The 22,640-nt window shown below is 39.9% G+C and overlaps 1 protein-coding gene across 4 annotated transcripts in view; it reads right to left on the bottom strand.

The window, feature by feature from the left end:
* Positions 1-22,640, bottom strand: part of RFWD3 (ring finger and WD repeat domain 3) — a 42,805-nt gene that overhangs the window by 3,732 nt on the left and 16,433 nt on the right. For 2 of the 4 annotated variants that reach the window (XM_007198267.2, XM_057534430.1), the window contains exons 4-12: positions 20,101-20,198; positions 16,718-16,912; positions 16,527-16,618; positions 11,875-11,989; positions 11,148-11,376; positions 8,498-8,648; positions 4,929-5,105; positions 3,074-3,288; positions 1,599-1,810 (exon numbers count right to left, since the gene is read on the bottom strand). In XM_007198267.2, the coding sequence (XP_007198329.2) occupies positions 1,599-1,810; positions 3,074-3,288; positions 4,929-5,105; positions 8,498-8,648; positions 11,148-11,376; positions 11,875-11,989; positions 16,527-16,618; positions 16,718-16,912; positions 20,101-20,198 (1,484 nt within the window). The remainder of the gene's footprint in view (positions 1-1,598; positions 1,811-3,073; positions 3,289-4,928; positions 5,106-8,497; positions 8,649-11,147; positions 11,377-11,874; positions 11,990-16,526; positions 16,619-16,717; positions 16,913-20,100; positions 20,199-22,640) is intronic. The other 2 variants (XM_057534432.1, XM_057534431.1) reach the window with 2 other exon arrangements.

The following is a 22,640-nucleotide window of genomic DNA, read 5'->3' as shown; positions in this document are numbered from 1 at the left end:
TAAACAATAATTTATAGTATTCTCTAATACCTAGTGCATAATAAAAACTTTCTGATAGTCTTTTTATATTTGGTTTGTTTGAATCAGGATCCAAGTAAGGTCCACATTATACTTGGTAGTCATAAATGTTTGTTTGTTTTTTTTTTGGCTGCCCTGGGTCTTTGTTGCTGCGAGCGGGGGCTGCTCTTCATTGCGGTGCGCAGGCTTCTCATTGCGGTGGCTTCTCTTGTTGTGAAGCATGGGCTCTAGGCGCACGGACTTCAGTAGTTGCAGCACGAGGGCTCAGTGGTGGCGGCACGCAGGCCCCAGAGTGTGGGCTCAGTAGTTGTGGCGCAAGGGCTTAGTTGCCCCACGGCACGTGGGATCTTCCTGGACCAGGGATCAAACCCGTGTCCCCTGCATTGGCAGGCAGATTCTTAACCACTGGACCACCAGGGAAGTCCAATAGTCATAAATTTAAATAAGCCTCTTTTTTTTTGGCCACACCACATGGCATGCAGGATCTTAATTCCCCAACCAGGGATAGAACCCATACCCCCTGCAGTGGAAGCACAGAGTCTTAACCACTGGACTGCCAGGGAAGTCCCAAGCCTCTTTTAACCTAGAGCAGATCCAACCTCCCTTTTTTTTCTTCTGCCACTGACTTGTTGTGGAAGCAGGATCAGTTGTCCTAGAATGTCCACAACCTAGATTTGTGTGTTTGCTTTCTGTACTATTACTTAACTTGTTCCTCTACCCACTGCAATTCCAGTAAATGAAAGCATTAGACTCTAGAGTGGTGCTATCCAATATGGTGGCCACTAGTCACATAAGGCTTTTTTTAAATTAATTTTTATTGTAGTATAGATGCTTTACAATGTTGTGTTAGTTTCTACTGTACAGCAAAATGAATCAGCTATACATATACATATATCCCCTCTTTTTTGGATTTCCTTCCCATCTAGGTCACCACAGTGCATTAAGCAGAGTTTCCTGTGTTATACAGTATGCCACATAAGGCTCTTTACATTTAAATTAAATTACAAAAAAATTTTACAATTAAATTCTTCATTCACATTAACTACTTTCAAGTGCTCACATGGCCAGTGTGACATAATTGGACAGTGCTGCTCTATGGGTTCAAGGACACCACACAGACGGCATCGTGTGCTTCATTTTGCCTAACATCAAGAGGCAAATTATTTCTGGTTAACCCACTTACAGTGATGCAAAGGTTGATCAATGTATTCAGGTGGTGACAGGCTGACCCCTGCACTGTAAATTCATCCTGAATTGATGAAGCTGATGCCTGATCAATTATTTTATAGAGGTTTCAGTAGCACTTTTTTTAAAAGGTTCACAATATGGCCCATGAGACACTATAGCTCACATAAAAAGAGTGAGGTCAATCTAAAGATATTGGTATGGAAAGATATCCAAAACAGGAAGTTAAATAGGAAAGAGCAAACTATAGAATAGTATGTATCAATAAAGTGTGACTTGTGTAAAAAATAAACTAAGCAACCACACATATACATGTATGAAGATACATGCAATTATGGAGAACTTTGGCTCTTTGCTTTATATAAGTCAGTATAAAAAACTGACAGACTACTCACCAGGGCAGAATTTGACACTTCATCCCCAGTACACACCAGGATGCTGCCATCATTCTCTGGATTTTGGAAAATGGCACTTTTGGTCAGTAGTTTGCAAGTGGGTCCCCCACGGAATGTTTGTACAGGATGGCAGGAGCAGATTGGCTCTCCAGCATTATCCAGCTTATAGGACATCTCCATGAGTACACTTCGTAAGGTGCTGTGATTTTTATCTATGAGACAGAGAAATCAGTATTGATCCATGGGGATGGTCCAAAGAAATTAACCAAGTACATGAACTTGGTTACCAGTTAGTTGAGTGGAAAGGGCACAATTTTATCAAACCATCATGAATAGTGACAGAGCAAACATAACAAGAACAAAATAATACATCACAAATGAAATTCAGAACCCTAGGCTAGGATGAAGCAAGTTATCTACAATAGGTTTTTGTATATGAAGGAAACAATTCTGAGAATGAGCTAGCCTTTTTAGGAAAATCACTGTAACCGGCCAGACCTCTGTTTGGGTTTTTGTCTTCCTTAAGGGTTCTGACTACAAGGTTTTTTCCTTCCCCCAGTCAGGACCCCATTAATCCCTGGAACTGTACATATAAAGTGAAAGCATATTATTACAGAAGGGGAAGCACATACAAGTGGTTCTGCTGGGAGGCAAACAAAAGCTAGAGAACAAAATGGGATCCCAAGCTTTCTAAAGTCATAGCAAATCCTTGGAGATAGAGGACCTAGATGACTAAAACCAAAAGGGAAAGAAGAGTCTGCTGAAGCAGCTTCTCAGCTCAAACAAAACTTAAAATGCTTAGGTCAATCCACAACTGGCAGAAGTATGAGCACTTTAATGACTATCTCTTACAAAACATCTGCCTGACCATCAATATAGCTCATCAGGAATTTAGATTCATACCTTTCAGCTAGGAAGAAACTGTGAATTTTAGCATAGTTGGTCATCAAGGGTTGCAGTCCTGGTTCTGGAGGCCATGAGAAGTTCAGCTGGCTAGGGCCACTACGGTTGTCCATCTACTCTTCACTGACGTGTGTTGGCCCCAAATAAGGAAGAACAGCTAATAGCCTAGAGTCTGGGTTCTTTACATGACTCCCCTTATCTGGGCCTTTCTTTTAAGTGAAATGAGGGGCAAGTAGAAAACATGACACTGATCTAAGGGTAGCTCAGTGGCTTCAAGAGCAGGTCTCCTCATTCCACTACTGTCTTAAGTCATAGGGGCTCCTAAAGTGGCTGATTCACTTCCAGGGAGTACCTGGCCAAATATGTCCCAGTTCACACAAGTGAGGAAAAGGGAGGCAGGCTCTGTGGAAGAACCTGGGGCCACTGTCCTCACTGTAGTAGCAAGAGCTATTAGTCTGTGAGGGGCTTACCAGTACCACCTGAAGGCTAGGACAAGCTCTCCTTTTCTCCCCTCTACCAATCTGCTCCCAAACAAACCACAGGTCCCACGAGGACATGCCAACAACACTCACCAGGCCTGTAGGTCACAAGACAGTGCCGGGTGCTGCTCTCTGTCTGAAAGTCTATGCAGCCCCCAGGCTCCATGGGCAGCACGTGAGGCCAATGAGTAAAGCCCATTTTCAGCTCCCAAAAAGAAGCATTCTCCAAGCTTCCAGCCAACACCCCACCATATGGAAATGCAGCCGAGGCAGCTCTGGGTATGTATGACAGGGATACCAGCGGGCATCTGAAGGGAAAGAAAGGAAATTATGCCTCACCTTCCAATACTTGGATTGCTCCAGACCCCACTACCAGGAGCCCTTGAGGACTTTCCTAACTCTATAGAAAAGGTTAAAAAACTTCTGAGGGTGACTATCCTCTCACAGCTGATAAAACTACCAACCCACTCTGCAGAAACAAAAGAGCATACATATAATATTCCACGTTCAGTTTCAGAGGGGACACCACATGCTCTAAAAGCAACGGGAAAAAAAAGGACTAGGAAATTTAAAAGTATAAGATTACAAACACAAGAACTGACTGGCGTGAAGCTTCTGGAAATGGGGTTAGCCACATACACAAGAAAAGTCAGGAAGGAAATTCAGCTTATACATCTAATAAACTAAAGCTTCCAAGCTGTAGTTGACAGACCCCCTCAATTAAAATCCAGCCTAGGGAATTCCCTGGTGGTCCAGTGGTTAGGAATCTGTGCTTTCACTGCTGTGGGCCCAGGTTCGACCACTGGTCAGGGAACTAAGATCCCATAAGCTGTGTGGCACGGCCAAAAAACAAACAAACAAACAAAAAAAACAGCCTAAAGCAACTACATTTTAATTCAGAAACAGGATTGTTTCTTTAGAGATTTTCTAAATGTCTTTCTGCAATCATATGACCCAGACTGCATGCCAAGAGTTCTCTCAGAAATATTAGCCTACAGACTATGTTCCTATGAACTCGTTTCTGCTGAAGCTGCCAAAGTGATCACGTTGCCTGCTTTGTTTCATTTCCTTGTCATAACGAAGCTAACCTAAGCAAACTAAAACAAAAACAAATACATATTCTTCCCTTGCTATTTGCTGTATTTTATTGTCTACGTGGATCCTCTACATAGACGGCAGTCACCTTGTTTGCCTGAAGTTCGAATTTGTATAAACTTATATCAGTCACCTTCAGGCCCATGAACCACATCACTGAAGAACGATTCCACTCAACCCAAATGAAACGAAAACCCAGTGTTGAGGCTAGGTTTCAGTAAACAATTATTACTATAGTGATATCTTTATGTTTAGATTGCTCTACCCCCCTTTTTGTACACTCTGAAGAGCCAAAGTGGTGCTGGTGGCTACCCATCCTCAGAACCTGGGCCAACTTCACAAACCTCCCAACTCTATAACTGGATTATAAATGGATAAATCATAGTAATATGGTATCCTTAGACCAAGGTGGTCCAGCTGTGGATTAGGGAAGTTTTAAATCACTTTTTATTGGGCTGCTCTTTACTGATCTCTTCCTACGTGTTAGACATGTGTGTCTATTAAAGCAAGACGGTGCTAACCACATTTCACAGATGAAGCTCATAACAGGCCAAGAAATGTGACCAAGGTCACACAGCTCATAAATGGTGGAGCTGGGCTCTGAACACATATCTGATTTCATTTTGGCATGTTGGGTCAATCTGGTTATATTTGGTACCAGAACTTTCTACCATATGAACTATCATGAACACAAACTCTAAGGATCTTACTGATTCTGAAGTGAGAATAGATCAGTGGACTCAAAGAAATGCCCTCTGTTAGGAATTCTGATCAACTGTGAAACACTCTCAAAAGACAGGATTAATACAATCACAGTCTAAGAGAAAGCTGTTACCTACAGGTGGCTCCCTACCTAGCTTTCTGAGGTACTAACTCCTGGATATGAAAGCTTGTGTTTCGAAGGTCATACAACAGAATTGAACCGTTGACCAATCCAGCATACATGTAATTGTTTTCATCAAGACACCAGCAGCAGCTCCAGACAGGACGTCCAGTATTATAAGTCTGGACCACAGTATTTGTCTCCAGGCTGTGGAGTTAAAAAAGACTTTTACAACTATGCATTACAAAAATCAAATACAGAAGAAAGATGTAAAGATTATCATTTTAATGATGATCCTTTAAGAACATAACCACACACCAAAACTATCTGGATTCCCAATTTCCCCTAGGGACTGCCCAGATAACTCCTTTTAATTCCAAAATATTTGTTTTGGGGGACAGGTTTTCCTCCTGAGCTGTAAGGAAGTAAAAGAATAAGTTAAAGGGACAGATAAACAGTACATTCCCTACTCTACCCCTATTACTTTCTCCATAGCTACCTATTACACAGGTAATCAATATTTAATACTGAAAAACTAGAAAATACATATAAGAAAAATAAAAATAAATTATAATCCAATCATCCAGAGGTAGTCATTAATAACACGTTGCTATTTAACCTTTTTTTCTCCCCCTAATTTTCAACATTACTAAAATAAGTCATAGCACATAGATACACATAAAACATAATGGTACATTGATTTTGGGGGTAAAATTAAGCTGAGGCATTCTTGAAAAGTCAAAAGGTATATCAGGCCTGGAGCAGGCATCATGATGTCCCTCAGATTTAGCTGGAGAAATTAAATAAGAAGCCAACTAAGAGACATCTAATCAGAACTACTTTTTTTTTTTTAATTAATTTTTATTGGAGTACAGTTGCTTTACAAACTTGTGTTAGTTTCTACCGTACAGCAAAATGAATCAGCTATACATATACATAGATACCTTCTTTTTTGGATTTCCTTCCCACTTAGGTCACCAGAGAGCACTAAGTAGAGTTCCCTGTGCTATAGAGTAGGTTCTCATTAGTTACCTATTTTATACATAATAGCAATAGTGTATATATGTCAATCCCAATCTCCCAATTCCTCCCACCCCCTTCTTTTCCCCCTTGGTATCCATACATTTGTTCTCTATGTCTGTGTCTCTATTCCTGCTTTGCAAATAAGATCATCTATACCATTTTTCTAGATTCCACATATATGCATTAATATATTTGTTGTTCTCTTTCTGACTTACTTCACTCTGCATGACACTCTCTAGGTCCATCCACATCTCTACAAATGACCCAATTTCGTTTCTTTTTATGGCTGAGTAATATTCCATTGTATATACGTACATCTTCTTTATCCATTCCTCTGTTGATGGACATTTAGGTTGCTTCCGTGTCCTGGCTACTGTAAACAGAGCTGCAATGAACACTGGAGTGCATGTGTTTGTTTTTTTTTAAAATAAATTTATTTATTTATTTATTTATTTTTTGGCGGCATTGGGTCTTCGTTGCTGTGTGCGGGCTTTCTCTAGTTGCACTGAGCGGGGACTACTCTTTGTTGCGGTGCGCTGGCTTCTCATTGCAGTGGCTTCTCTTGTTGTGGAGCACAGGCTCTAGGTGTGCGGGCTTCAGTAGTTGTGGCATGTGGGCTCAGCAGTTGTGGCTCGCGGGCTCTAGAGCACAGGCTCAGTAGTTGTGCAACACGGGCTTAGTTGCTCCACGGCATGTGGGATCTTCCCGGACTAGGGCTCGAACCCGTGTCCCCTGCATTGGCAGGTGGATTCTTAACCACTGCGCCACCAGGGAAGTCCCCAGCATGTGTCTTTTTGAATTATGGTTTCCTCTGGGTGTTATGCCCAATAGTGGGATTGCTGGGTCATATGGTAGTTCTATTTTTAGTGTTTTAAGGAACCTCCATACTGTTCTCCATAGTGGCTGTATCAATTTACATTCCCACCAACAGTGCAGGAGGGTTCCCTTTTCTCCACACCCTCTCCAGCATTTACTGTTTGTAGATTTTTTGATGATGGCCATTTTGACCAGTGTGAGGTGATACTGCATTATAGTTTTGATTTGCATTTCTCTAATAATTAGTGATGTTGAGCATCTTTTCATGGTTTGTTGGCCATCTATCTGTATGTCTTCTTTGGAGAAATGTCTACTCAGGTCTTCCGCTCATTTTTTGACTGGGTTATTTGTTTTTTTGATATTGAGCTGCATGAGCTGTTTGTATATTTTGGAGATTAATCCTTTGTCAGTTGCTTCATTTGCAAATATTTTCTCCCATTCTGAGGGTTGTCTTTTTGTCTTGTTTATAGTTTCCTTTGCTGTACAAAAGCTTTTAAGTTTAATTAAGTCCCTTTTGTTTGTTTTTATTCTCATTACTCTAGGCGGTGGGTCAAAAAAGATCTTGCTGTGATTTATGTCAAAGAGTGTTCTGCCTATGTTTTTTTAAAAAAATAAATTTATTTATTTATTTTTGGCTGCATTGGGGTTCGTTGCTGCACATGGGCTTTCTCTAGTTGTGGCGAGCAGGGGCTACTCTTTGTTGTGGTGCGCGGGCTTCTCATTGCGTTGGCTTTTCTTGTTGCGGAGCACAGGCTCTAGTTGTGCGGGCTCAGTAGTTGTGGCATGCAGGCTCAGTAGTTGTGGCATGCGGGCTCAGTAGTTGTGGCATGCGGGCTCAGTAGACGTGGCTTGCGCACTCTAGAGCGCAGGCTCATTAGTTGTGGCACACGGGCTTAGCTGCTCCATGGCATGTGGGATCTTCCTGGACCACGGCTCAAACCCGTATCCCCTGCATTGGCAGGCATATTCTTATGCACCCCCAGGGTAGTCCTCTGCCTATGTTTTCCTCTAAGAGTTTTAAAGTGTCTGGCCTTAATTTAAGTCTTTAATCCATTTTGAGTTTATTTTTGTGTATGGTATTAGGGAGTGTTCTAATTTCATTCTTTTACATGTAGCTGTCCAGTTTTCCCAGCAACACTTATTGAAGAGGCTGTCTTTTCTCCATTGTATATTCTTGCCTCCTTTGTCGTAGATTAGGTGGCCATAGGTGCGTGGGTTAGAACTACTTTCTAAAAGATAAAGGCATGGAGCACACTCAGATCTGGTGCAGGGTACTTGCAGAGCATGTGAAAGATAAAATGTAGTAACTGAGGGTTACTGATGAGAGCAGTCATCATGGCACCCAGGACAATGAGTTCCTGGTAGGCATTTCTGTTAGGTACAACGATCCGGGAACAGACAAGGAATAAGCAGTCCCAAGCTAGTATGGTGACTCCATGGTGTCAGTACCAAGGCTCCCTCCATATTGTCATTCTACCAACTCTAGGGTGTTACTCTCATCTGCATGACTTAAGATATATTTTGTAACATATATAATTTTTAAGAAATGGAACACCACACGTTCTGTTTTGTCACCAGATGTGTCCACTTTTTAAAGCAATACATTTTAAAATCAATGAAGCTGGATCTGAGAAGACAATGCCTTACACATCTCCCATCCCACCCCCACAAAAGCCAAGGTCATCATAACACAGATAACTAATTCCCACACTATTCAACCCTAGGCAACCCAGGGCCCATCTTCCCCACAAAGCACTCACCTGGTCAGTTTAATAGTGTTGTCCAGGGAAGCAGAGAGAAGTAAGCCTTTGGATCGACCGCTGAAAGCCAGTCCACGTATCTGTTTGCCATGCACGGGAATATACTGACTGCTTTTCATGTTGGCAGTACTCAACATCTTAACACCAAAGCCTGCCAAAGATACGAGAGAGTGAAACAGATCATTGAAAGTCAATTTAGGACAGAGCAAACTACCATTTCAAGTAGGTCCGTTCTTCACCTTTCTTGGCATGTCTCTGGGAAAAAGCTAGTCGAACAAAGAAAATAAAAATTCCCCGGAGTTCTAATTTATTTTAAAAAATACATTCCATCCCAAATATCTATCAATAAGTGAATGATAAAGCATTGTATATACATACAATGGAATACTACCCAACAATAAAAAGAAATGAACTACTGATAGACACAATAATATGGCTAATCTTAAAAAAGTTATGTTGAAAAAAGCCAGACAAAAAAAGAGTAACACTGTATGGTTCCATTTATGTAAAATTCTAGAAAATATAAACTGATGTATCATGACAGAACGTGGTTGCCTGGGGATGGGGAGAGGAGGGAGGGACAGGTGGATGATGGATTACAAAAGGGCTTGAGCAAACTTTCAGGGTGACAGATATGTTCATTATCTAGACTGTGGTGATGGTTTCAGGAGTGTATACATGTATCAACACTCACCAAATGGTATCTACCACGTTAAGTATGTGCAGTTTATTGTACATCAATTATACTTTAATAATAAAGCTGTTGGGGGAGAGGGAGAGAGAGAGAGAGAGACAGAAAGACACTATTCCACCTGAACCACAGATACTCAAGATGTAGAAGAGATAATTAACAATACAGAATGGAGATAAGTAATTTCTGTGTCAGGTGGTCAAGATATGTTACCTTTTTCTGAAACAGAATGAAAACAGATGACATCAAGTATGCTAATCAAGGTATATCATTCCAAGAGAGGAAAAGAAAGCCAAAAACTTGTCCTTTTAAATTTATTTGTTACTCTGTTCTCTTACCAGGTTATGATAATACACTTATTTTTACCAAGTATCTATTTTACCTGAGTTACACACAAACAAAATTTGTCAAATCCTAGATTGAAGATCACACTTCTGCTTCACTAGGAAAAAAAGTGAGAGAAAGTTTACTGTGTTTTCTCCTGAAACAGAATTAGGAGAGCCAGAGAAACAAACACAGAAACTACAGGCTTTAAATCAACAAGGGAACATGAGTATTAGCCTAGTTAATCATTAAAGGAAACAAGAGGAAATTAGCATCATCAGTCTATCAGCTGTGCAGTATGGAATAGACACATTAAGAAATAAAGGAACAGATCACACCCAATTAGGGGAAACAACTGGAAGAAATAAGTATTTTTCCAATTAATGGGGAGGGTTTTATATGATGATAAATCTTTTTATTAAAATTTTGAATGGGATATAGGAACATTATAAACAATCCTTTTACTTTCCCCTCAATTGAAGCCTCCTGATAGCCTCTCAACTCATAGGTAATATTAGTGAATAGAGAAATATAAGATAATCTAGGGATTCCACCACCAATCCTATATATACCTAAGTGTGGGGGACATAGTTTTGAAGCATTTGAATGTAACTTCTAAGTCGGGGGACAGGAAATCAGGCTGAAGCAAAGGGACCTGACAGTTGGCAGAAATCATATGCTGAAGGCAGCAGGAAAAACATCTACAACATTGGGCATGTGAGATTTGGTTTTCAACATTAGGACAACCTAAAATTAAGCTTGAAAAGCACACAAAAAAGAGAAAAGCAGTATAATATTAATAAAATAATAATGTTCCCAAATTCTTTTATTTGGAATTTGTCAATTTGAACACTACTGAAAATAAGCATTAAATCTTGTTTTAACTTGAATTAGAGCTTGGGGTAGTGTTTTTTCAAATATTTCTAGTCTAAAATGAATCTGTACTTTAGTGGGACATACAGGAATGATGTTCTTATCCTTGGACAACCCACACTTCTAAGTACATATTCTCTCACTTTACCATGGTTCAGTATCTCTACCCTTTTGGTGAACAAATTTACAGAATGACGTCAACAGACAGTACAGATATCTTTGCAGTACCCTAAAGTATCTGTATTAATAGGAAAGTGACTAGGAAAAAGTGATTTGGTGGGCTGTGGACAGTGTTCACCTACTAGTGAGTCCTGGATTCTCCAAGAAGGGAGGAGAGAAATAGAGTCCAATAATGAACATAAAAACTGAGGTTCTGGGGACTTCCCTGGTGGCGCAGTGGTTAATTAAGAATCCACCTGCCTACGCAGGCAACACGGGTTTGAACCCTGGTCCGTGAAGATACCACATGCCGCAGAGCAACTAAGCCCGTGCGCCACAACTACTGAGCCTGCACTCTAGAGCCCACAAGCCACAACTACTGAAGCCTGCGTGCCTAGAGCCCGTGCTCTGCAGCAAGAGAAGCCACTGCATCTCTTAAGCCCATGCACCACAATGAAGAGTAACCCCCTCTCGCCGCAACTAGAGAAAGCCCACGCGCAGCGACGAAGACCCAACGCAGCCAAAAAATAAATAAATAAATGTTCCTTAAAAAAACAAAACAAAACAAAAACAAAAAAACACCTGAGGTTCTGGACTATTCACCTGGAAGGAAGGAGGCCTGAGGAGAAGGCTGTGATACTACCAGGCAGCTCAGAGCATCACAGTATGTCATGACTCGGCAGTTTCCTGTTTGAGACACTGTGAATGTCTTCTGGAAATGGTATTTGTGTCGGCTCTGGCTGGAGGGCAGGCTGCTTAGGAAACGTGCTTGGGAACTCCCGGTCAGCTGTGAAATCTGACCCTGATGCTGCACAATAAGTTTTTTCAAGTCCTAAAATGAAAAAGATTTTGTAAATGTGAAGCTTTTTCGTTTGGTATTCCCCTCATACACAATTCCTTGATCTAATACAAGGATATTTCTTATCCTTTACAAGAAAATGTTAACATGAATCCTAAAGAACTGCTGCAGTTTTCACAATATGTCAACAAGCAATTGAAATAGGGAGAGCACAGAATCATAAAGCACTGAAAGTCCTTAATGGTCATTTTGTCTGAAAGTCTCATTTAATTGGTAGATTCAAGGAAGTGAAATGACTTAAACAAGTTTTGATTATCAGGTGGCTGTTCAATTTTTAAAAAATTCACACTGCAGTAGAATTCATCATAAAGCATGTATATAAGCTCTAATCAGAAATAAAGACTTGATCATGTTTACTTCCTGAAAAACCTGGTAAATCCTATTCATATCTGAGATGAAACTAAAATAATATTTAGATGCCTTCTTAATTCCTACTCCAAAAGTTCTTTGGATTAGAAAAGGCAAACTTACCTGAACATGACTGTGAAGCTTACTGCATTCCTCAGTGAGGACTTGAAGCTGGAGCCGGCACTGTGCCGATTCTAACTCAGCCTTCTTCCTTAGCGTCTGCTCCTCTTCTAAGGAACTAGAGGGGGAAAGCCAGCAACAGGTGGAGATTAGAAAGACTACAGAAGACTTCTCATCAAGATGACATAGTAAATTCATGCTATGATATACACACTTTGCTGTAAATATGTCATGATAGTGAATAAAATATAACAAGTGAAAAATCTCTCAAGCCCAGAAACACTACAGAAAAGTAGCATGCAGGGCTGAACTCATGAGCCTACTGGGGTGGGTCTCAGTGTTGAAGTAGGCAGTGATGACCAGGAATTTGGCTCTTACTAGGGAATGGGGACCTAAAATGCAAAATGAGGGATTAGAGCCAAGCTCACTGCTTGAGTTAGAACCAAATTATAAAAGAGTAAAAATGACCTGTTAAAAGACCACGATTATCTACTGGATACAAAGAAAATAAGGTACTGGTTGTTCATCAGATATTCAAATTAAAGAACAGTATAAAAAGAGGCTGGACTTCCCTGGTGGCCCAGTGGTTAGGAATCTGTCTGCCAGTGCAGGGGACATGGGTTCGAGCCCTGGTCTGGGAAGATCCCACATGCCATGGAGCAACTAACCCCATGTGCCACAACTACTGACCCTGCGCTCTAGAGCCCGCATGCCACAACTACTGAAGCCCACGTGCCTGGAGCCCGCGCTCCACAACAAGAGAAGCCACCGCAGTGAGAAACCCGCACACCACAACAAAGAGTAGCCCCGCCTAGAGAAAGCCCACGTGCAGCAACGAAGACCCAATGCAGCCATAAATAAATAAATAAATAAATAAATTAATAAAAAAAAGAGGCTGAAGTTAAAAAGACAGAAAGTATACACTAGGCAAATGTTAAAAAAAGACTGATTAGAATTAAAAAGGATGAATAGGCATAAAGAGGAACAATGTGTAATGAAAGGACATATTCACCAGGAATAAAAATCATAAATCTGAATGTTTCAAAATATGAAATGCAAAAAAAGAGATTTCCACTCCAATGAGATAGGAGAGAAAAAAAGATGAAAATTAGAAAGGAAGGGATAAAGTGGCTCTTATAATTCAAGAGAACCCACAAACTATTAGAGTTCAGCAAGGCTGCTGTAGTCAAGATCAAGAAAATCAGATCAACAGCATTCCCCATACACCAGATAACTGACTAGTAAATGTAACAGAGAAAAATTCATTCGAAATAGCATTCTAACAACAGCAACCTAGGAATAAAGTTAAGGCCTTTAAGAAGCAAAATACAGTTATAAAAGACACAAAGGAAACAGTGAATAAGTGAAAGGATATTATATAATGTTCATAGCTGGAAAGACTAAATTGAAGTACTGGTGCAAGAATTAACAAACAGACCCCAAAACAACAGAGTAGTCCATTCATAATATAGAAACTTAATTTAGGATAGAGGTAGCAATGGAAATTTATATAGAAAGAATATTTCTATATAAATTTTTATTTATTAATTAAAAATTATTTATTAGTTTTTAAATTATTAATTTTAACAATTAATACAATTGCGGTTATCCATAATACTAGATTTTAGGTAGACTAAAAACTAGTGTAAAAACTAAAACTTTTAGGGGCTTCCACGGTGGCGCAGTGGTTGAGAATCTGCCTGCCAATGCACGGGACACGGGTTCAAGCCCTGGTCTGGGAAGATCCCACATGCTGTGGAGCAACTAGGCCCGTGAGCCACAACTACTGAGCCTGCGCATCTGGAGCCTGTGCTCCGCAACAAGAGAGGCCGTGATAGTGAGAGGCCCGCGCACCGCGATGAAGAGTGGCCCCCGCTTGCCGCAACTAGAGAAAGCCCTCGCACAGAAACAAAGACCCAACACAGCCAAAAATAAATAAATTGATTAATTAAAAAACAAAAAACAAAACAAAACAAAAACTAAAACTTTTAAAGACATTTAAAAGGGGCTTCCCTGGTGGCACAGTGGTTAAGAATCTGCCTGCCAGTGCAGGGGACATGGGTTCGAGCCCTGGTCCAGGAAGATCCCACATGCCACAGAGCAACTAAGCCCATGTGCCACAACTACTGAGCCCGTTCGCCTAGAGCCCATGCTCCGCAACAAGAGAAGGCGCCGCAATGAGAAGCCCGTGCACCGGAACAAAGAGTAGCCCTTGCATGCTACAACTAGAGAAAGCCCACACGCAGCAACGAAGACCCAACGCAGCCAAAAGAAAAAATTTATTAAAGAAAAAAAAAAGACATTTCAAAGAAGATATTATGTCTCCATGATTGTAATGTAGTAGGGACAAAAGCACACAAAACGAGAGACTGATAAATGATTACACTAAAATTAAAAACTTGTGTTTAACAAAAGATACCATAGACAAGTTAAAGAGACAAACCATAAACTAGAAGATGACATTTGCAATGTATACAACCAACAAAGAGTTGGTATAAGGAAAACAAAGAACTATAAATCAGTAAGAAACAATATATTTTTTTCAATATAAATGAGCAAAATATTTGAGCACAATGTATAGAAAAGTAGGTTCAACCGCGATTGAGGAAAAGCAAATTAAGGTAAATACTACTTCACTCCATGAAACTGGCAAAAATTAAGTCTGATAATACAAAGTAGGTGAGGGTATGAAAAAAAACGAGAAATCTCTTACACTGCTGCTGGTATATACTGGAATAGCCTCTTGGAAGAGCAATTTGACAATATCTAGTAAAGCTGAAATTACATGTACCCTATGATAAAGCAAAGCCACTTCTAGACCTAAAGAAACTCTCACCTATCTCTCTGCAGCATGGCTTATATTAACAAAAACTGGAAACCACCTAACTGTCCACCAATATGAAATACATATAGGCAAACTCTAATTAGAGAAATAGAATATTATATAGAAATTAAAATGAATCAACTAGAGCCACATCTATCAACTAGGATATGTGCCTCAGAGTATTAAGCAAAAATCAAGTCTGGGGCTTCCCTGGTGGTGTAGTAGTTGAGAGTCTGCCTGCCAATGCAGGGGACACGGGTTCGAGCCCTGGTCTGGGAAGATCCCACATGCCGCAGAGCAACTGGGCCCGTGAGCCACAATTACTGAGCCTGCGCGTCTGGAGCCTGTGCTCCGCAACAAGAGAGGCCACGATAGTGAGAGGCCCACGCACCACGATGAAGAGTGGCCCCCGCTTGCTGCACCTAGAGAAAGCCCTCGCACAGAAACGAAGACCCAACACAGCCATAAAATAAAAAAAAAAATAAAAAAAAATCAAGTCTGATTAAGTACATCTTTGTACATATCCTTAATCATTTCTTTAGAGAAAATGCCTGAAGCAGAATTACTTTTAGACTTCTGAAGCATATTGCCAAAGGCCTCTCTAAATGTTTGTGCCCGTGTACATTTTTACCAGTAATACATGAGCGAACCCACATCCCTGTAGTCTCTCAGTGCAGGTTCTTTTTATTTTTTTTGGCTGTGCTGCGAGGCATGTGGGATCTTAGTTCCCTGACCAGGAATCGAACCTGTGCCCCTTGCAGAGGAAGCGTGCAGTGTTAACCACTGGACCGCTAGGGAAGTCCAGTGCAGGTATTTTTAATCTTTAATGTTCTTAGAGCATATTTTATAAGTAGTGTTATTAGCATTTGTTCATGGGCTTCCAAAATCTTGATACTTTCTTGCATTGTATGACAAGTGCAAAGCTTCAGTTATGAGACTTCTTTGCAGAGTACTGTTGCAGGAGGGCTTAGGGACACAAGAAACAAAAATCCTCAGTTTTTAAAAAGTATCATTAAGTCTATTCTAGTGACAAAGAGATTGAGACTTGGGAGTGTGTTCTAGATGGCCATGAATTGGCTACAAAGAGTAAGACAGAGGATTTCCTGATTTCAGTGTTCACAGTATTTAGGAGCAGAGGCAGGCAGTAAATGTAATCCCTAGGGAAGAATCTGGACAGGCTACAAAAAATCCAGGCTATCTTTCTGATTGGGTCTGCTTCCCAGCCTAGGTGTGAGGTATTACTGTATGGCTAAAGGTTTCTCTATGACTTTTTTTTTTTAAATTTATTTATTAATTTATTATTTATTTTTGGTTGCACTGGGTCAGTTGCTGTGCGCGGGCTTTCTCTAGTTGCAGTGAGCAGGGGCTACTCTTCCTTGCGGCGCGCGGGCCTCTCATTGCGGTGGCTTCTCCTGTTGCGGAGCACGGGCTCTAGGCACGCGGGCTTCAGTAGTTGTGGCTCGCAGGCTCTAGAGTGCAGGTTCAGTAGTTGTGGCTCATGGGCCCAGTTGCTCCATGGCATGTGGGATCTTCCCAGACCAGGGCTCGAACCCGTGTCCCCCGCACTGGCAGGCGGGTTCCTAACCACTGTGCCACCAGGGAAGCCCCAGATCATCATTTTTAATGCTATATGGAGAGCAAACCATGCTTCAGATGATCAGACATGTATCATAAATCAGTGTTAGACAGATTGCCAACGATCCCCAGAGATCCCCAGTCACGGCCCAAGGAAAGCCTCAGAACCACATTAAGAGTGACTCATACCTTTTTCAGAGGTGCACACAAAGAACCAAAAGGGAATATTCCAGCTAGGCAGACTCTTGCCACCTACCTTTTCATGAGCTCCTGTTCACTAGCGTCCAAAGCTCTCAGGGTTCGGGCATAAAGGACAACGATGTCACTGTGCTTGGCTTTCTTGTTGCACTAAGGAGCCCAATGGGACACAATAAGTGTGGTTCTAGGAATCCTCCTGACTTAACATGTTGAGTGTGCACATGCACAGTTCTTAACTATGGTCTTTACCTGAGGACATTTTCGTGCCTGTCCTTTCAGCCACTTAGAAATGCACTTATACCCAAAGAGGTGCCCACAGCGCAATGCCGAGAGCCGGTGATCCCCAGCATTGGTCCACTGTTCCAAACATATTGTGCAAGTGTCCACTTCTTCCTCATCCACAGAAGCAGAAGCTAGAAGAGGATTAGACTTCTGGGGAGACTGCTAGGTGGAAACCAGAATACATTCAAATTAGAGAAAATGCAAAATCAGTCTTGAAGAAGATGTGAAACTCTATCAAATTAACAAAAAAATCACACAAAAATGATACAAATGCAATTGAAAATGCCAAAGAAAAACCCCAACACCCATGAATCACTTCCCATTCTTTCCAGAATGCAATCTGGTCAAAGGTAATATAAGCCATGAAAATATTATTACCCTTTGAGCTTATAAAATTCTTGATTTTCTTTCATTCAAATGACAAAAAGGAGCTATATTTATGAAGATATTAAAACAAAACAAAACTAGAAGTGACCCAGTTAAATAACAACAGGGAATATTAAGTTTGTTATACATTCGAAATTAGGTCCATAATCAATTCAAGTAGCTATAAAATACCTGGCTCATGTGAATAAAGAAAAAAAAATACCAGGGAAAAAACAAAGGATATAAACAACTCACACAAAAATACAAATGGTCAGTAAGTGTTCACTTATAATTAAAGAAATGAAAATTCAAGTAAGAGACCACATTTTTACTTTTTCATCTATTAGATGGCATAAATTGATGTCTGATGACACCAAGCACTGAGGGTGAGGGAGAAATGGGCATGCTTACATACTGTTGCTGCAAGTAGAAACTGGCACAAATTTTCCAGAGGGCAACTTGGCATTATCTATCAAAACTAAAAATACATACATCTTTCCTTTGATATACGAATCTCTCTGCTAGAAATATATCCCATGAATATAATCACAAATATTTGCCAAGACAATAGTACAAAGATGCTCAGTGCAGCATGATCTCATTAGGAAGCAACAGCAACAACAAAGAAAGAAAGAAAAAGGGAACAACCATAGTGTACATGGCAAGGGAAGAGTTAACTAAAAATGTATTCCTATGTAAAAACACTGTGCAGCTATTACTGCCAATAAGAATGAGATTCAACTTTATGGACTGACACTAAAAGGCTCTCCAAAATGCAGTAAGTTGGGGGAAAAGGAACCAGTCTCAGAACAGGATATTATATAATCCCTCTTGTGTGAATTTTAAAATAGAACATTTAAATGAATTCAGTAAAGTTGAAGGATACAAAATTCATCTACGGAAATCTGTTGCATTTCTACACACTAAAAATGAACTATCATAAAGAGAAATTAAGAAAATAATCCCATTTGTGAACTACATCAAAAAGAACAAAATACCTAGAAATAAATCTAACTGAATAGGTAAAAGACCTGTACTCTGAAAACTATAAGACACTGATGAAAGAAATTGAAGACAACACAAACAAATGGAAAGATATACTATGCTCATGGATTGGAATAATTAACACTGTTAAAATAATCATACCCCCGCCAGGCAATCTATAGATTCAATGCAATCCCTGTCAAAATATGAATAACATTTTTCACAGAACTAGAATAATTCTAAAATTTGTATGGAAACACAAAACTCCAAATAGCCAAAGCAATCTCAAGAAAGAAGAACAAAGTTGGAAATATTACACACCCTGATTTCAAACTATACTACAAAACTACAGTAATCAAAACAGCATGGTACTATCACATAAGCAGACATATAGATCAATGGAACAGAACAGAGAGCCCAGAAATAAACCCACACTTATATGGGCAATTAATTTACGACAAAAGAGGCAAGAATAGACAATGGGGAAAAGACAGCCTCTTCAATAAATGGTGTTGGGAAATCTGGACAGCTACATGCAAAAAAATCAAACTGGACTACTTTCTCACATCATATACAAAAGTAACCTCAAAATGGACTAAAGATTTAAATATAAGACCTGAAATCATAAAACTTCTAGAAGAACACATAGGCAGTAGGCTCTTTGACATCGGTCCTAGCAGTTGTTTTTTGAATATGTCTCCTCAGGCAAGGGAAGCAAGCAAAAATAAACAAACAGTACTACATCAAACTAAAGCTTTTGCACAGCAAAGGAAACTATCAACAAAATGAACAGGCAGCCTACTGAATTGGAGAAGAGATTAACAAAAGATACATCTGATAAGAGGTTAATATCCAAAATAAACAAAGAGCTCATACAACTCAACAGCAAGAAAACAACCTGATTAAAAATGGGCAGAAGACATGAACAGACATTTTCCCAAAGAAACAGCCAACAGACACATAAAAAAAGATGCTCAGCATCACTAATTATCAGGGAAATGCAAATTAAAACCACAAAGAGATACCACCTTATACCTGTCAGAATGGCTATCATCAAAAAGACAACAAACAACAAGCATTGGCGAGGATGTGGAGAAAAGGGAACACTCATGCACTGTTGGTGGGAATGTAAATTGGTGCACCCACTATAGGAAACAGTATGGAGTGTGGACAAATACCATATGATCTCACTTACATGTGGAATCTGAAAAATAAAACAAAACAAAAAAACTCAGACTAACAGACACAGAGAACAAATGGGTGAGTGCCAGAGGGAAGGGGATTGGGGTATGGCAAAATAGGTGAAGGGGATTAAGAGGTACTAACCTCCAGTTATAAAATAATAAACCATGGGGAGGTAATATATAGCATGAAAAATGTGGTCAGTAATATTGTAATAACTTTGTATGGGGACAGATGGTTACTAAACTTATTGTGGTGATCACTTCATAATGTATGCAAATGTCAAGTCACTTTGCAGTACATTTGAAACTAACAGAATACTGTACATCAACTATATTTCAATAAATAAAGAAAAAATATTTATACACATAAGTAAATTTATATGAGAGTAACTTTTCTAGAGAGAATAAATAAAAACAGAAACTTGCAAAAAGTGGATCAATGATGTTTTGGAACTGGCCGGGTCCACAGTTGGTATAAATAAGTCTCAGATTAAGGACAGTGATGTTTGTAATTTTTTAAAATAAAAACTGTTTATCTCATAGCAATCTTTCTGCCAGACAGTTCATAAACTGCATTCATATCTACTACTTTAACTGATACTTAACCTTGTTAGGTGGACAGGACAAGTTCTCACATCTTCCCCTACCCCATGTTTTTAAACCTAAGGGGAGGCAGTCACACAAATAATGAGTAACTTGTATAGGATCTACACCTGGACCCCTTGCCTACAAAGTCTGTGGGCTTTCCACTTTAATCTGCAGCTGCCTTTTTAAATGCAAATCGAAACCTCTCATTTAAAAGGATGTTCATATTACCTGTTTGGGGAGAGTCTCTCCTCCACTGATACATGTAACTTCTTGCTCTGTTGACATATCTCTTAGTTGCTCTGCCAAGTCGTTACCTCCTAGTTGCTCTGCCAAGTCGTTTCCAGAATTGATGGGATAGGTAATATGTAAAAGAAGATATAAGTCAGGTAGGAGGCTAGCAGGAGAGCCTGACTCACCACAGCTTTCCATTTCTAATTGATACTGTTGCTGTAAAAGGAATGACAATTTCCCCAAGTAGCATCAATGAATCCTTTTTTTTTTGGCTGTGCAGCACGTGGGATCTTAGTTTCCTGACCAGGGACTGAACCCACACCTCCTGCAGTGGAAGCATGGAGTCCCAACCACTGGACCGCCAAGGAAGGCCTAATGAATTCATTTTTAAATGTAGACAGAATAGTAAACTAACCCACAAGTACCCATCACCCATTTCAAAAATAATATTTTGCCAATCTTGTTCCAAATAAGCCCCCATTCCCATTATTTTCTTTCCTAATAACAAACCTTAAAATGTGGTTTCACTTGGAAAAACTTTTGTAGCACTCACTGATAAGGACTTTTTTTTTTACATAAACACTATACCTAACAAAATTAATAATACTATATCTAACAAAGTTAACAATAATCCTTCAATACCATCCCAGACACCCAGTTTGTACTCAAAATTTCCCAGTTGTTGTTGTTGCTTTTTGTGGCCACATAGTGAGGCATGCAGGATCTTCCCCAACCAGGGAACGAACCCATGCCCCTCGTAGAGTCTTAACCACTGGACCACCAGGGAAGTCCCTCCCAATTGCTTTAAAGTTGCTCTTTACAATAGATTTATTCCAATCAGGATCCAAACAAGGTCTCCAAACAGTGAGCTTGGATTGTTATGTCTCTTAAGTCTTTTTCATTTATAACAATTCTCCTTCACTTATTTCTATCCCCTCCTTGTCACTGATTTGTTGAGGGAGATTTGATCATTTGTCTTATGAAATGTCCTACATCCTGGATTTGGCTGATTGCTTCCTGTGGTATTCCTTACTTACTGCTCCACTGCCTGCCTTTCCTATAAACTGGCCGTTAGACCTAGATGTTTTTGTAGATTCAATTCTGTTTTTTGGAAAGAGGAAGGGCAGCAAGAAACTTAGGTTTTGTGCTTCTGATAGCAGTACACCAGGAGGCTCATACTGGGTTCAGGTGATGTCAGTCTGACCCCTAGACTATCTGGTTCCTCAACAACCTTTCACAGCTTCCATTAATGGTCAAGATAGTAATCTTAACTTTTAGTCATTTTTCTTTTTGAGGCTCAAATTGTTCCATCGTAGGCCAGAGGGAATCCCTTCAAATTGGCTCTTTTAAAAAAAAAATCTTTTATTGAAATGTAATATGCATACAGAAAAGTGTACCATAAATATTTTTACTGAATTTTCACAAACTGAACTATAAACCAGAACATCACCAACGACCCTAAGAGTGCCCCTTATACCCTTATGTCCTTTTATCTTGGGTGACAGGCAGGGAGATGACCTTGCCCCCAAAAGTAACTACTTTACTAAATTTTAACACCATCTACTGGTTTTGCCTGTTTTTGTATATAAATGGCATCTGAGTTACCCACTTTCTGCTACTTTTGTTTGACATTCTTTGTAAAATTTTTCCATACTAATGTGTGGAGTTGTAGTTCATTTTCACTTCTGTACAGTGTTTTACTGTGTAAATATATAACATTTATTTATCCATTCTACTGCTAACGGGTTTGTGGATAGTTTTCAGTTTTTTCCTATTACAAACAGTGTTATTACATTCTTGTACATGTCGTTCATGAACACATGTACTCATTTCCTTGGCTATATACCTAAAAGTGAAATTGTTGAGCCACTGGTTCTATATATATATAGTGAGTTTATAACAATACTAGCAAAATGTTTGTACCAATTTACATTTTGATGTAAAAGAGGATATCAAAATCATAAAATGTGGGGGAGAAGAGTAAGAAAATGTAGATTTTTAAAAAAAAATTTCCTGGGCTTCCCTGGTGGCGCAGTGGTTGAGAGTCTGCCTGCCAATGCAGGGGACATGGGTTCGAGCCCTGGCCTGGGAAGATCCCACATGCCGCGGAGCAACTGGGCCCGTGGGCCACAACTACTGAGCCTGCGCATCCTGAGCCTGCGCGTCTGGAGCCTGTGCTCCGCAACAAGAGAGGCCGCGACAGTGAGAGGCCTGCACACCGCGATGAAGAGTGGCCCCCGCTTGCCGCAACTAGAGAAAGCCCTCGCACAGCAACGAAGACCCAACACAGCCATAAATAAATAAATAAATAATTTAAAAAAAATTTTCCTAAAATGTATTTGAGCCCATATGACTACCAGTCTAAGGCAAGCAGATATAGGAAAGGGTTACTACACTTGAAAAACAGGGTAACCACAAATTAAAAACATACACAAAAACCAAAAAGAAGAGAACATAAGTATAATACAAAAGATAATCAGGGGGAAGTGATAAATTAGGAGACTGGGATTGACAAATACACACTACTATATATAAAA

The sequence above is a fragment of the Balaenoptera acutorostrata genome, chromosome 19, assembly GCF_949987535.1.
Source record: "Balaenoptera acutorostrata chromosome 19, mBalAcu1.1, whole genome shotgun sequence".
Taxonomy (NCBI): Eukaryota; Metazoa; Chordata; class Mammalia; order Artiodactyla; family Balaenopteridae; genus Balaenoptera; species Balaenoptera acutorostrata.
This window is presented reverse-complemented; position numbering and strand designations above follow the sequence as displayed.